The sequence below is a fragment of the Canis lupus genome, chromosome 1 (genome assembly GCF_003254725.2).
Source record: "Canis lupus dingo isolate Sandy chromosome 1, ASM325472v2, whole genome shotgun sequence".
Lineage (NCBI taxonomy): Eukaryota > Metazoa > Chordata > Mammalia > Carnivora > Canidae > Canis > Canis lupus.
Window position 1 is genome coordinate 108,887,113 of NC_064243.1, and position 16,318 is coordinate 108,903,430.

The 16,318-nt window shown below is 46.9% G+C and overlaps 1 protein-coding gene across 7 annotated transcripts in view; it reads left to right on the forward strand.

Moving 5' to 3' along the window:
- The first annotated feature begins 11,755 nt into the window (after window positions 1-11,755).
- ZC3H4 (zinc finger CCCH-type containing 4) overlaps window positions 11,756-16,318 on the forward strand; it is a 46,851-nt gene continuing 42,288 nt past the window's right edge. Inside the window, exons 1-2 of one of the 7 annotated variants that reach the window (XM_025424531.3) lie at window positions 11,756-11,843; window positions 12,944-13,109. In XM_025424531.3, the coding sequence (XP_025280316.3) occupies window positions 12,949-13,109 (161 nt within the window). In that variant the 5' untranslated portion in view covers window positions 11,756-11,843; window positions 12,944-12,948. The other 6 variants (XM_049109147.1, XM_049109152.1, XM_049109150.1 and 3 more) reach the window with 6 other exon arrangements.

Sequence of the window (16,318 nt, forward strand, 5' to 3'; positions counted from 1 at the left end):
CTGAAGAAGTTCCGATCAGTAAGCAAAATAAATTATTGCTATTGATTTACACCACAGTGTTTTGGGATCACTCGTTACAGGGCATTAGATTACCTGGATACTGCCTCCTACCAACTGTCTCCTGCTTTCTTCTTTCTCCTTTCTCTCCGTTGTTTCCTTCTCTGTCCCTGCCCCTGAAGTGTGGCCATTCTCATGCAAATGAATGTCTCAATCTTTTATCTTTCTCTCCCAGACTCTCTTTCCCCTCCTCTGCCAATACTCTCTATCTTTCTGAATTTAGTTTCTCTGACATTCTCATTCATTCAGTATTCCCTGACCACCTTCTCTGTGCCCAGCCCTGTGCTGGGTGATACATAAACCCTAGAGGACTATTTTGTCCTGTGGAGTCACAGATGACCTCTCCGAGAAAGCAAATGACCTAGTAGAGATGTGAGGACTGAAGACAAGTCAGGTGACTGATATAGGACAGATCTGGATAAAGGCATCAATGAAGAAACTAGATCTTAAAAAAAAAAAAAAAAAAAAAAGCCTCTTCCTTCAGCTCAAGTCATGGTCCTAGAGTCCTGGGATCAAGACCTGCATCAGGCTCCTGGTCCAGTGGGGACTCTATTTCTCTCTGCTCCTCTACCCACTCATGTGCTCTCTCTCTCTCTCAAATAAATAAATAAAATATTTAAAAATAAATAAAATCTTTAAAAATAAATAACTCTTGGGCAGCCCAAGTGGCTCAGCAGTTTGGTGCCACCTTCGGCCCAAGGTGTGATCCAGAAGACCCAGGATCAAGTCCCACGTCAGGCTCCCTGCATGGAGCCTGCTTCTCCCTCTGCCTGTTTCTGCTTCTCTCTCCCTGCGTCTCTCATGAATAAATAAATAAAATATTTTTTAAAAATGTATAAAAAAGAAAGAAAGAAACCAGATCATGGGGATGCTGGCTGGTTCAGTGGCTATAGGGTTGGGAGTTCGAGCCCCATGCTAGATGCAAAGATTACTTAAAGATCATCTTTTTTTGGAATCCCTGGGTGGCGCAATGGTTGAGTGCAAAATCTTTTTTTAGGTGAATTCTACTTAAAATTCTACCTTGAGCCTTGAATTCACAACACTGAGATCAAGAGTCATACGCTCTACCAACTGACCCAGCCAGGCGCCCCACAAATTTTTATTTTGAAGATTTTCAAGCTTACAGAAAAAAACTAATCCAATGAATATTCATACATTCTCTGTCTAGATTCATGAATTTTTAAATTATTTCATTTTTATTTGGTAAAGATTTTACTAGCAAGAGAGATAGCAAGAGAGAGCACAAGCAGGAGGAGAGCAGAGGGAGAGGGAGCAGCAGGCTTGCCACTGAGCAGGGAGCCCAACTCGGGGCTCTGTCCCCAGGACCCTGAGATCATGACCTGAACCAAAGGCAGACATTTAATCAACTGAGCCATCCAGGTTCCCCTAGATTCATTAATTTGAAGTTTAGGAACATTTTCTCTATCCCTCTCCCTCTCACATGCACACACATTTTGTTTTATAAATCTTTATTTTTTTATTTTTTTTAATTTATTTTTATTTATTTATGATAGTCATACAGAGAGAGAGGCAGAGACACAGGCAGAGGGAGAAGCAGGCTTCATGCAGGGAGCCCGACATGGGACTCGATCCCAGGTCTCCAGGATCAGGCCCTGTGCTGAAGGCGGCGCTAAACCGCTGAGCCACCTGGACTGCCCATACACAATGACTGCCAAACTTCAGTCATTCCACATCTTTTTTTTTTTTTTTTTAATTTATTTATGATAGTCACAGAGAGAGAGAGAGAGGCAGAGACACAGGCAGAGGGAGAAGCAGGCTCCATGCACCGGGAGCCCGACGTGGGATTCGATCCTGGGTCTCCAGGATCGCGCCCTGGGCGAAAGGCAGGCGCTAAACCGCTGCGCCACCCAGGGATCCCCATTCCACATCTTTAAATCAATGCAGGGAAAAAATTCGAAAACCAATAGGCCAGGTTCTCTTAAATACTTCCTGCAGGGGGATCCCTGGGTGGCGCAGCGGTTTGGCGCCTGCCTTTGGCCCAGGGCGCGATCCTGGAGACCCGGGATCGAATCCCACGTCGGGCTCCCGGTGCATGGAGCCTGCTTCTCCCTCTGCCTGTGTCTCTGCCTCTCTCTTTCTCTCTCTCTCTCTCTCTCTCCTTCTCTCTCTCTCTCTGTGTGACTATCATAAATAAATAAAAAATTAAAAAAAAAAAATACTTCCTGCATATAAAAAGCCAAATATGCACACATTCCTTAAACCAAAACATTAATTCTGGAGGTGTGAGCCACTTGAAATTTTCTATATTTAACTCCAAATATTCCTAAGGTTAAATAATGCCAACTAAGGAAATAATTATGGCAACAAAGGGAATCAAGTTCTCTTGATTATTGCTATGGCAATTGCATTTTGCACAGTTGACTACAGCAGTATCTCCCATTCTTAGAGATTTTTTTAAAAGATTAGGGATCCCTGGGTGGCGCAGCGGTTTAGCGCCTGCCTTTGGCCCAGGACGATCCTGGAGACCGGGGATCGAATCCCATGTCAGGCTCCTGGTGCATGGAGCTTGCTTCTCCCTCTGCCTATGTCTCTGCCTCTCTCTCTCTCTCTCTTTGTGTGTGACTATCATAAATAAATAAAAATTTACAAAAAAAAAATTTTTAAAAAAAGATTTTATTTATTTATTTGAGAGAGAAAGATAAAGAGTGAGCAAGACCATGAGTGAGGGGAGAGGGAGAGGGAGTGAGGAGAGAGGGAGAAGCAGACTCCCCACCACGCAGGGAGCCCAACACAGGACTCCATCCCAGGACCTTGGGATCATGAATTGAGCTGAAGGCAGATGCTTAACCAACTGAACCATCCAGGAGCACCCCATGTTCTTTTTTTAAGGCTGAATATGAATATATTCCATTGTAAGTATATAGTACGTTTTATTTATCCATCCATCCATTCAGTAGACTTTTTTTTTTTAAGATTTTATTTATTTATTCATGAGAGACACAGAGAGAGAGAGGCAGAGACACAGGCAGAGAGAAGCAGGCCCCGTGCAGGGAGCCTGATGCGGGACTCGATCCGGGGACTCCAGGATCATGCCCTGAACCAAAGGCAGACGCTTAACCACAGAGCCACCCCGGCGTCCCTATTCAGTAGACATTTGGGTTGCTTTTAACCTTTCAAGACTGTGTGAATAATGTTGCTATAAATATGGGTGTACAAATATCTCGTTGAGACCCTGTTGAGACAATGGGATTGTGTATATATATATATATGTATATACACCCATGGGGCAGTTTGTTTTTAAGCAACAGCTAATCAGAACAGCTGCCTAAACCGAGACTTTGTTGCTTAAAAGGGGTGGAGAGCATTTATTCAATAGATCAGGCCCCTGGGTTTCAGAATTATATAATTACCTCCACCCAGGTGACTGCTCACTGTTAACCAAAGCAGTGATTCTCAGTCCCACCTGCACATTAGGATTATCTGGGGAACTTTTCAGCAAATATAGTGCCCAGGCCCCACCTTCAGAGACTGATTAATTGGTCTGGGCTGGAGCTGAAACACTGGGATTTTTACAAAATGCTCCCCAGATAATTCTAAAATGCAGTCAGGGTGGAGAACCCTGGAACACAGATCTGTGTGGTGTTTTTATTCCAGTTTCAATTCTTTTCCTCCCCTTCCTGTTAGAACCAAAGAATTCTTAGGGTTGTTTAAAAGACATCAATTAGGAGTGCCTGGCTGGCTCAGTCAGTGGGATATGTGATTCTTGATCTCGGAACCTTGAATTCAAGCCCCACGTTGGGCATAGGGCTTACTTAAAAAAACACTTAAAAACAGACAGGAGGGCAGCCCGGGTGGCTCAGCGTTTTAGTGCTGCCTTCAGCCCAGGGCCTGATCCTGGAGTCCCGGGATCGAGTTCCACCCACATCAGGCTCCCTGCATGAAGCCTGTTTCTCCCTCTGCCTGTGTCTCTGCCTCTCTGTTTCTCATGAGTAAATAAATAAAATCTTAAAAAAAAAAAAAAAAAAAAAAAAGGGATCCCTGGGTGGCGCAGCGGTTTGGCGCCTGCCTTTGGCCCAGGGCACGATCCTGGAGACCCGGGATCCAATCCAACGTCGGGCTCCTGGTGCATGGAGCCTGCTTCTCCCTCTGCCTGTGTCTCTGCCTCTCTCTCTCTCTGTGACTGTCATAAATTAAAAAAAAAAAAAAAAAGACAGAAGTAGGCACCTGGCTGGCTCAGTCAGTAAGGGGCTTCACTCTTGATCTCTGGGTTGTGAGCTCCAGCCCCTTGTTGGGTGTAGAGATTACTTAAAAATAAATAAACTTAGCACCACCTTCAGCCCAGGGTGTGATCATGGGGACCTGGGATCGAGTCCCACATCAGGCTCCCTGAATGGAGGGAGCCTGCTTCTCCCTCTGTGTCTCTGCCTCTCTCTTCTTTCCGGTCTCTCATGAATAAATAAATAAAATCTTTAAAAATACATAAATAAACTTAAAAAAAAAAAGCTAAACTAGCAGGGTAGGGGGATGGTCAGTGAGTAGGAGTAAGGAACTTACTGAGCTTATTTTTACTTTTTAAATATTTTCTTTAATAGAAAAGGTGTGAAAAAAAAATAGAGAAGGTGTGCACGCACAGGGGAATGGTGATAGGACCAGAGGAAAAGAGAATCTGGAGCAGACTCTCCACTGAGCTTGGGAGCTGGAGGGGGGCTTGATCCCTGATGCAGAGCTCAATACCACAACCCTGAGATCATCACCTGAGCCAAAATCAAGAGTCGTATGGTTAACCCACTGAACCACCCAGGCACCCCTGGCTGAGTTTATAATTCTTGAGGTTGAGTGATAGGTACATGAGGATTCATTTTACTTTTTTCCTCTATTTTTGTATATGTTTGAATTTTCCACAATAATTTTTTTTTTAAAACCCTCATTTCAGTGTTCTGAATCCCCAACTCTTGAACTATGCTGTTCTACTTCCTGATCCCAGGGAAAAATGCCAATGACAGGCTCAAATAACCTCTTTGTGAAGGAAAGATATTTGGAAGTCTGGAATAACCATGCACCAGACGGTTATATCAAGTGTCTGTGGGATAAGCCTTTGGAAATAAACACTTTGGCTGAGTTGTCTTATATTATTAAAGTGAAAAGTACATACATCATGGAAATAAAAATAAGGCGAGTCAAAGTCAAACTATTTTGTTTGTTTGTTTTTTTTTTTAAAGTCAAACTATTTTGAAGGGCTAAAACTGATCCTTAGCATTAAATGATTTATTAGTTAATATATTGACCTTGAAATGACCCTGAAGATCCATGGCAAGTAGTCATTTCTAATTGGTTAGGGAGTGACCTGATCCATTATCTGTGAGTATGCAGTAACTTTTGTAAAATGATCACTTTGTGAGAAAACAAAAAAACAAACAAAAAAAAACGCCCTGAAAATCAAGCAAACTGCTCTATACATTATTTTCTCCTGCACTTCTAGACTCATTAAACATCTAAAAGGGTCCCTTTTCTCATTCTCCCCTTATACTTTCCTAAAGCCTATCAAGAAATAAAGTCTTCAAAAAAGGCAGTACCTGGGTGGCTCAGATGGTTAAGCACCTGCCTTCAGCTCATGTCATGATCTCAGGGTCTTGGGATCAAGTCTCACATTGGGCTCCTTGCATGGAGCCTGCTTCTCCTCCCTCTGCATGTGTCTCTCATAAATAAATAAAATCTTAAAAAAAATTTTTTTCATTACTCCAAAAGTGGGGGTATACATCTTATGAATTCCCGGTCTGCCATGACTTTGCTATGCACACAATTTCCAAACTGGAAAAGTTCAGCATTACGATTTAACATAATATAAGCAGTTCTTTCCATTATTTAAAAATTATTTTTTTATTTTAAGATTTTATTTATTTATTCATGAGAGATACAGAGAGAGGCTGAGGCACAGGCAGAGGGAGAAGCAGACTCCATTCAGGGAGCCCAACTCAGGACTTGATCCTGGGTGTCCAGGATTACGCCCTGGGCTGAAGGCGGCGCTAAATTGCTGAGCCCGGGCTGCCCTCTAGTGCCAACAACAACCCCCCAGTATTATGTTGTCCAAAAAAAAAAATCCCTGCAAACTTCCAAAATGCCCTCAAGGGAGCAATACTGTTCACTGGCGAACCAGATGATGACCCCAAAACACAAAATCCCTGCAGTAATTTCTCAAATGTCCTCTGGGGGGGGGGACATCATTTCCTAGAGAACCAAGTGGACCAAGGATTTAGCCTGGACTTGGTTACCTCCTCCGATTTTCCAATAAATCCAGGGTAGGATTAGCAAGGAAGAAAGAGGAAATAGCTATTGGGTTTGCAGTCAGCAAGATCCCATATACCACCATGTCTCTGTTTGATCAGTGGTCTCCACCTTTCTTACCTAGTTATTTCCAGAGGCTGGAGGCAGCTTCTGGCGTCTCTTTTTAAAAATTTTGTATTTATTTATTCATGAGAGAGAGAGAGACAGAGACAGAGACATAGGAAGGAGAAGCAGGCTCCCTGCAAAAAGCCCGATGCAGGACCCAATCCCAGACTCTGGGATCATGCTCTGAGCCAAAAACACACACCCAACCTCTAAGCCACCCAGGATTCCTAGCTTATGGTGTTTCTTCCACATGGTGTAATAATAACTTCTTTATAAAGCTCCCCTCATTCACAGTGCAAACAACACGCTATAACTAGACAAATAAAATCCTTTGCCAGAATGATGTTCCCAGAGTAGAAATAGGTACCAGGGAAGCATTAATAAGACTTAGGGGCATCACAGAAGGTTCCATCTCAGAAAAATACAAAGATATGCCAAGCCTAGAGACATTTTGCAGGTCCATAGGAAGAATTTTGGAGTTGGGGGGGAGGTATTTTCTTTCCTAAAATAAAGGGCAGGTTGCTAAAACTTGCAAACCTTCTCTGCCCCATCCCCATCAACACACACACACACACACACACACACACACACACACAGCTACATTGTTTAGTTAATCTCTTGGAAATTTGGAGGCAACTTGTATCACAATGGGAGACCTGCTCTCACTCATCAGCCAAGAAAGCTCTAAGGCTCCTAGACCCCATGCAAGAGAAGTTTCTTTAGATGTATTACCCAAGATGTATTGTAAAAGACTGTCGTTTGGGTCTTCTATTTCAGCAATCCAGGAGTTCTCAAAAGTGGGAACTAAAAAAAAAAAAAAAAAAAGTGGGAACTATACTACAGTTTACTTATCTGTTCTACTATTGATGGGCATTTAAAGAGTTTCCAAAATAAACAAACAAATAAATAAATAAATAAATAAAGAGTTTCCAATTAGGGACTATTTTTTGACTAGTGCTGCTGTGAACATTCTCGTTCATACCTTTTAGTACACATTTGTTGAATATATACTTTTGTGTAGAATTGTTAAATCATAGAGCAGGCTTATTTTCAGCTGTAGTTGATACTGCCAAGCCATTTTTGCAAGTGTTTTTTTTTTCTTTTAAGATTGTATTTTTCTTTTTTTTTTAATTTTTATTTATTTATGATAGTCACACAGAGAGAGAGAGAGGCAGAGACACAGGCAGAGGGAGAAGCAGGCTCCATGCACCAGGAGCCCGACGTGGGATTCGATTCCGGGTCTCCAGGATCGTGCCCTGGGCCAAAGGCAGGCGCCAAACCGCTGCGCCACCCAGGGATCCCTAAGATTGTATTTTTCTTTAAGATTTTTATTTATTTATTCATGAGAGACACACACAGAGAGAGAGGCAGAGACACAGGCAGAGGGAGAAGCAGGCCCCATGCAGGGAGCCCAACATGGTGAGAAGCAGGCTCCATGCAGGGAGCCCAACATGGGACTCCAGGGTCTCCAGGATCAGGCCCTGGGCTGAAGGCAGCACCAAACCACTGAGCCATCCGGGCTGCCCAAGATTGTATTTTTAAGTAATCCCTACACCCTATATGGGGCCCTGAACTCATGACACTGAGATCAAGAGTCATGCTTTTCTGACTGAGCCAGCCAGGTGCCCCTTCCAAAATGGTTTTAAGGGACATAATGCGTTTCTCCTCTACTCTAATACTCTATACTTTTGTACTGTGGTCACCAGATGCTTGGAGGTTTTCCTACACCAAACAGTTCTGCAGCTGCGGGATACCAAAGTTCCACACTTCAATTCTGTTCTGATACTATGTACCTGGAGTTAGCAGGAGATCCCACAGGTTAAGAGCTTGTTCACATAAGACTGCCCACCCCTAGCTTCAGCCTCAAATTGGAAGCACTTCTGATTGGCTGTAAATCAGAGGTTCCCACAACCTCTCCCTCTGGTTCCATTAATTTGCCAGAGTGGCTCACAGAACTCAGGAAAACAGTTTACCTACTAGATTACCAGTTTGTTACAAAGGGTATTAAAATATATGAACGGACTTAAATCATTAAGGAGGGAACCAACAGTAAAATAAAGCTGGTTTGAGTTGGAGATGAGAAATGAGTAAGTATAGACAATGTAAAAACCAATGCAGGAGGGGCACCTGGGTGGCTCAGTTGGTTGAGCGTTCAACTCTTGCTTTGGGCTCGGATCATTATCTCAGGGTCCTGAGATGTGAGATCCTGAGATTGAGCCTTGAGCTCTGCCTTGGGTTGGGCTCTGCACTCACCAGGGAGTCAGCTTGAGATTCTCTCACTCCCTCTCCCTCTGCCCCTCCCCTTACTCCTGTGCCAGTGTGCATGCATGTGCCCTTTGTCTCAAATAAATATGTGCTCTTTGTCTCAAATAAATAAACCTTACGGGCAGCCCTGGTGGCACAGTGGTTTAGCACCGCCTGCAGCCTGGAGTGTGATCCTGGAGACCCGGGATGGAGTCCTGCGTTGGGCTCCCTTCATGGAGCCTGCTTCTTCCTCTGCCTGTGTCTATGCATCTCTTTCTCTCTGTGTCTCTCATGAATAAGTAATAAAAAATCTTTAAAAAAAATAAATAAACCTTAAAAAAAAAAAAAAGGAAATGCAGAGGGACACCTAGGTGGCTCAGTGGTTGAGCATCTGCCTTCGGCTTGGGTCAGGGGATCGAGTCCCGCATTGGGCTCCCTGTGGGCTTCTCTATGTCTCTGCCTTTTTCTGTGTTTCTTATGAATAAATAAATAAAATCTAAAAAAGGCGGGGTGGGGGGATCCCTGGGTGGCTCAGCGGTTTAGCGCCTGCCTTTGGCCCAGGGCGCCGTCCTGGAGTCCTGGGATGGAGTCCCACGTTGGGCTCCTGGCATGGAGCCTGCTTCTCCCTCTGCTTGTGTCTCTGCCTCTCTCTCTCTTTCTCTCTCTCTGTCTATCATGAATAAATAAATAAAATCTTTAAGAAAAAAAGAATGTAGAAATTGGATTGGAAAGTTTGATACAAAACTGATTAATAGCATTCAGGGTTGTCTTTCCTGCCAGACAAAAACCATTTGAAACTTGAGAATCCCCCATAACTTTTCAGAGTCTAGACTTTAATCAATTAGGTAGGAAGTTAAAGTAACATCTAGAATGTCAGAAGGGCTTAATAGACAATTTTAGCGTTCTGGTAGAACACTGAAAAGGCATGGAGAAATCTTGCCTCATGGGATTTGCTTATGTTCTCATTTTCTTCATTAATTAAAAGCAGTTGGCCCTCTTCCAGAATTCTGGAATGGCCTGCGGAAGCTTCAGAGATGGTGCCAGCTGGAGACCACAGCTTGAAAGTACAGGGTCCTTTCTTCAATGTGGTCTAAGGTCTCAACCAGTGTTGTTTCATCCATAACTAGAATATATGGGGTTCAGAAATCAAGGCAGGGAAGGGGAAAGATGATTTGCTGTACTTTCTTTTTCATTCTTATAGCTCTGCTCGTCTCGTGTTAAAACTTTTGGACAGTTTAGTTAAAAGCATGTGCCAACATCTTATTACAATCATGCATGCAAGGGAAAAAAAGGTCTCTTGTGGGTGAATTAGAAACGTTTTTTGGGGAACGCCTGGGTGGCTCAGTGGTTGAGCATCTGCCTTCTGCTCAGGGCGTGATCCTGGGTTGGGGGATATAGTCCCGTATCAGGCTCCCTGCGAGGAGCCTGCTTCTCCCTCTGCCTGTGTCTCTGCTTCTCTCTTTGTGTCTCTCATGAATAAATAAGTAAAATCTTAAAAAGAAAATATTCTTGGTAAGGACATTTCATGGGAGAAGAGAATGGCTAACTATCATGAGATGAGAGACAAGATACAGAAGAAAGAAAAGATTGAAAAGTATGACTCTTGACAGGCAGGCAGTCAGCTGTCAAGTGGGTGGACCTCTAGTTTCCCAGAACAAATTTCATACCATCAAAATTCATTAGAAATCAACTTGAATATTTTTTATCAGGAAGCTAATTATTTCACTGAAGGAGGTTGTAAATAACTTTTTTTTTTTTTTAAAGATTTTATTTATTTGCTCATGAGAGACAGAGAGAGAGAGGTAGAGACACAAGCAGGAGAAGCAGGCTCCATCTGGGAGCCCAATGTGGACTGGATCCTGGGACTCCGGGATCACGCCCTGGGCGGAAGGCAGGCGCTAAACCTTTAAGCCACCCAGGGATCCCCAGTTGTAAGTTACACTTAAGAAAAAGCTTGTGTCCCAGACCAGGTTTGGGACATATTTTTTTATTTAGGTAGGTTTAATATACTAGGAAGAGATTTGGTGCTTTCACCTGCAAATTTATTTCACACCACATGAGGGTTTTGTTGTTTTGTTTTGTTTTCTGTTCCTGGAACCTAAATGGTCCTTTTCTTGGCCAGGTCTGAAATAAGCTATTTCTTCCGTCTGGAACTTTCTCTTCTTCTTCCTATCTCAACTTAAATAACCCTGCCCTGGGCGCGCCCTCCCCTCCAGGTAATAAAGGCTCCCTTTAAACTGCCAGTCTCCCCTCCCCCACCACTCCGGGGCATTATCAGTTTTTAAGCTCCAGGAAGCTAGAAACTGTTCCCCTCGCCCATCACACAGCTTGGCACTGTACAAGGAGCTCATAAAAGCACTGAACAAAGATCCTTGGGTATAAACAGGACTGAACGAATTTTTGCAGGAGACAACGGATAGCTTCGCCACTGATTAAAATTTTTTAGGCTCTCTTTATGGCTAATACTATGATTTTTTTAAAAATCCTATTTATTTATTCATGCAAGACACAGAGAGAGAGGCACAGACAGACACAGGCACAGGGAGAAACAGGCTTCACGCCAGGAGCCCGACGTGGGACTCGATCCCCTAGTCTCCAAGACCACACCCTGGGCTGAAGGCGGCGCTAAACCGCTGAACCACCAGGGCTGCCCTAACACTATGATCTTAAAACAATTATTTAAACCCCAGTATTAGGGGGATCCCTGGGTGGCGCAGCGGTTTGGCGCCTGCCTTTGGCCCAGGGCGCGATCCTGGAGACCCGGGATTGAGTCCCACGTCAGGCTTCCCGTGCATGGAGCCTGCCTGTGTCTCCGCCTCTCTCTCTCTCTGTGACTATCATAAATAAAAATTAAAAACAACAAAAAAAGGATGACATTAAACCCCAGGATTCAGCTAAATGGGAGTAGTAGTTCCTCTTAGTACAGCTGTGAGGGTCTTAGTCCAGCTTTACGCTTGCACACCGTTTGAACCAGGTCGATCGCTCCCTCCCGAAGCACTTATTGCGAAACTTCCCGGTACCACGCTCCAAGTTCTGAAACTTCCCGGAGGCAGTACCAAGGCCCGCCTCTCTCGCACCGCCCTAGGTGACGTCACCGACCGAGGTCTCTAATGACGTCAGCTCCGGGCCGGCTCGGCTCCATCCTCCCCTTCTCCGGAAACCTACAACTCTCGGCACCCGGCCTCCAGCTTTCGGTTATTTTTTTTTCTCTTCGTAGCCCGAATTCCTTCCCTCCCATTCTCCCACCTAAAACTTTCAGCTCTTCCCGCCTTCCCTCCAGCTGGCAATTTTCGGTTCTTCCCGCTTGCTCTCGGCCGAATTTCCCACCCTTTTACTCTGTAAATCGCCTTTCGAGCCCCGCCCTTCGGCCTTTTCCGTCTAAATCCCTCTTTCGGCTAATTCCGCCTCCTGCCGTCCACCTCGGATGCCGCCTTCGGCTCCTTCCGGATCGCCTCAGTTCCTTGTTTTTCTCCCCCCATCTCCGTCCTGGTCCGCTTCGGCTATCTCCGGCTCCCGCGGCTTTCCATCTATCCTTTAGCCACACCCACGCTGCTACCTTCGGCTCTTTCCGCTCCCCCCCGTCTCCCGCTCAGGCGCTTTCGGCTCTTTCCGCCTTGCTTCGGCCTCACTCTCTCCCTTCGGGTCTTTCCGCCGCCCTTCGGGAGCGGGCCGGTGCCCCTCTCCACGTGACGCCGCCTCCGCCTCCTCCTCCCAGTTCCCCCTCCCACCTCGCCCTTCCTCCCGCCTCAGCCTCCCGGCTCCTCTGGGCCGAGCCGCCATTTTGTGTGAATTTCAGACTGCGGCGGGGGCCGAGCAGCCGGGGCACCGAGGGCGGGCAGACAGACAGACAGTCGGCCCGTCTCCGCAGCCCGTTTCCTCTCTCCTTAAAATCCTTTTTTTTAACCCCCTCGCTCGCTCTCCTCTTCTCCCCTCTCCCCTCGCTTGCTCCATCGCGCGCGGCCCGCGCTAATTACACCCAACCACCCACCAGTGTCCGTGTCCCCCGGGTCCCCCGCCTGTGGGCCCGCGGGGGAGGTGTGTGTGGGGGCTCTCGCCCCGATGAGGGCCCCGCGCCCGTGAGCGAGTGACCCCAGAGGCGGGCTGCGGAGAAAGGCGGCGAGCGGCCCGCCGAGGCCTAGGCCGCGCGGCCTACGCGGAGGTCGGCGCAGAGGTGATTCCGAAACCGAAAAAATATATACCCATTCCTATCAGGAGCCCTCAGAGCTGAAGTGTGCCCCTCCCGCCACGCCCAAGCAGTCCTTTTTCGTGCATTAACATCCCCTCCCCCCCAAAGGAACTATGGAGGCCGCGCCCGGGACCCCCCCGCCGCCACCATCAGAGTCGCCGCAGCCGCCATCGCCGCCGCCGCCATCAACGCCTTCGCCTCCTCCGTGTTCCCCCGACGCCTGCCCGGCCGCCCCGCACCTCCTCCACCACCGCCTCCCGCTCCCTGACGACAGGTCAGGCCCCCGGCCCGGCCGGGGCAGCGTCCCCGGGGGGAGGAAGAGGAGGAGGAGGAGGAAGGGGGGCGGCCGCCATGTTGGGCCGGGCCGCGGAGGAGGAGGAGGAGGAGGAGGAAGGGCGGGGTCGGTGGGTGTCTCTCGCTCGCTCGCTCTTTCTCGCTTGCTTTCTCTCCTGGCCTCATGCGTTTCCCCCCCCTCGCGGCGCTCGCCCGCTCTCCCTCGCTCTCGCTCTGTCTTTTTTGGGCGCCATGCTGAGGGGAAGGTGAGGAGGCGCCCCCGGACCCCCGCGCCCGCCCGCCCGCCCTGGGGAGGGGGCGCTGGGGGGGGGGCGCTGCGGAGGCCCACGGGGGTCCTGGCTGCCCCAGCGCCCGGAGCTGGCAGCCATGGGCCCGCCTGCCCGTCGCCTGGCTTCGGGGAAGGGGATGGGGGAGGGGCTCCCGGACCCTTTTGGTGGTGGTGGGGATCTCGAGGAGTATCCCGCTCTTAGGGGTTTGGAGTTGGGGGTCTCCCAGTCCCTGGCAGTATCCTTTCTCTTGGGGGAGGTGTGCCCTGCCCTACTTGGAGAGGTACCCTAGTTTTCTTAGGCAGAAAGTGGGGTTTCGTTTAGTCCTTTTATCATCCTTTTAGTGGGGGGGTCCTTAGGGTGGGGGCACTCGCACTTTTTTTTTTTTTTGGCGGGAGGTGGTTCCTAGTTATTCCCTAGAGGGCAAAATTGGTGGTGGTGGGGGGGTGCGGATCTCTAGCTCCTTTGATGGAAATCCCTGCCTCCTTTTGGGGAGAAGCCCCTTCCCCGTATTTTTCCTTAAAGGCAAGGGTTCTCTAGATTTTCGTAGGTAGATGATGCGTTTTTGGAGGGGGGGGGGTGAGGTTTGGTTTCCCTGACTTGGAGGGGAGAGGAAGTTGGTCTCTTCTTTCTCATGGGTTCCCTCCTCTTTGGGGCTAAAATGGGGCGCCATCCCTTCCGGGAGAGAAAATTAGGGTTTTTTTTTTAGTGTTTTGGCAGGGGTGAAAGGGAGCGCCCCCCATCCCTTCCTCTTTATAAAGTGCGAAATGGGTTCGCCCCACTCCCTTCCCTGGAGGGTGATAAAAGGGCCAGCCTGGCGCGTTTCAGGGCCCTCGTTTGCCCTGCTCCAGCAGAGGGTTGGGTGCAGGGTTTACCCTCCCTTTCCCGGTGGGGCAGAGGAAGAGGTATCTAGAGACTGGGTTTGGAAATGGAAGGTTTTCAGCCGGCAGGAAAGGCAGCCTGAGGAGGAGTGGGGGTGGGGAGGGGAAGCGATCTCGCTGGACAGATAGATGGCTGCCCCACAGCAGCTCGGGCTGGGGAGCCGCTTGAGGACCCTCTCCTAGATCAGGGGTCTTAGCTAGGGCCTCCTTGCCAGGCACCATGGCCCCTTCTCCCCACTTCCACCTCCCCTTTTCCCTTTCTCCTTCACAGACCATACTTTGCCTTTTAAAAGAAATGCCACCCACATTCAGAGACACAAGTGCAGCAGTTTGGTGAGCTTTTACAAAAAAAATTTTTTTTTTTTTTTTTTTTTTTTTTGGTTTTCTGTTTTGTTCTAATTAAATGTATCGTCCTGGGAATCGCAGCCCATCGCAGCCTGCCTCCAGTTCAAGGAAATAAACAGATTAGCAAAGGTCTGTGCGCTAAGCCCACGTTGGGTTTCCGGGCCCCCTCTTGGGGGCAGGTGCATTACTCAAAGGTGCTTACACGCTTTATTCGACCTCTAAGGAGTTCTCTTATGTCAGAAGTGTATGTCTTACAATGGGTTGGGATGGTAAGTAGCCTCTTTTATTGAGTAATTCAATTATCTCCCTCTTTTTGTCCCTTTTCCTGCCTGCCTTCCTCCTGCCTTTAAAGACCAAAGTGATGCTTGAGTGAATTTATATGTTCGAATCAGGATTCTAACCCAGTTGAGCCCTTTTAGACTTGCACATCCTTTCTATCTTTAGTTTTTTTAATTTGTCGTACACAGTTTTCTCAAAGGAAAAAAAAAGCGTTACTGTAACATGACAAAAACTTATGTAAAAGACCCGTAGGTTTTCAAGCCCTTGGTTTCCCTATCTCCGTTTCAGTCCATTGCTTTGTCTCCAGCCTTCATCTTTGAAGAAAGTGGATACTTCAGATCCATTTGGTAGGAGACAAGGTTAACTGAATTCGGTTTATGATACTTGCATTCGAGTTAAGGTTCTCCCCTCCCTCCACCCCTACTACTACCCCCCCCTCCCAAAAAAAGATTGTGGTTCAAGTAGATCCAATTTGTTCCTTTTACTCCCAATGTCTCTTATGGTGATGGACGTTTAAATTGAGCAAGTCATTTGTAAAGTACTGTTTAAGCACCGAATCTGTAAAGCGTGTCAAGCCCCAATCTCCTCTCCCTGTCTCCACTGTTCCTTTGTTCGAAAGCACATGCCTGACCGTGAAAAGTTGATGCAAACACGCCCAGTCATGGTGGAGAGAACACTTCCTCCAGCCCCCTGCACCCCCCTCCCCACACATACAAGATAAAAACAGCAACAGAAATGACTTGCAGAACCAAACAAGTACTTCTGATGTGTTTTACAAGCATAAGTTCTTCGTTAAAAGACAAAACACGTTGAAGTTCCATTTTCCGTCTTCCCCACTTTTGGTCCCTAATGTACTTTGGTAGCAAAAACTTTATAACACACAGCCCCATTTTCCCCTCTGAAAGATCCTGTTTCCTTTTTTTTTTTTTCGTTCTTAGGAGAAAAACAAAAGTTCACTCACGTTGGGTTGAGGAACCTTAAGCTGCAATTTAGTGGGCCACTGGTCTTACTCTTTTCTCTCCATATGCTCACAGCTCCACTAATGTGAAGTGGTGATCTTAGGTCTGTAAAATCAGTTGTGAGAGGAAGACGTGTCCACACAGTACAGTATCCTGCAAAAAAGAAAAGAAAAGTGTTTGAAGCACAAACTGAACACACCATCCAGTGCCAGGGTCAGCCGAAAACAAATTGCATTTGAAGTTGTCCCTCCTTGGTAAAATTCCTCCTCCAGGAGCCAAGTGAGAAACTGGATGTTAACAGGTGAACCTTCCAAGTTTTGAGGGCAAGCAAGTTGTTGAAGGATGCTTGTTTAACTTGACTTGAAAATGAAATGTGAAGGAAATGGGATTTCTTTTGTAAGTGAAAATTTTATCAGTCATTCATTGAACTTAGAAGTATTTCCCCAAATGTTTAAAAAA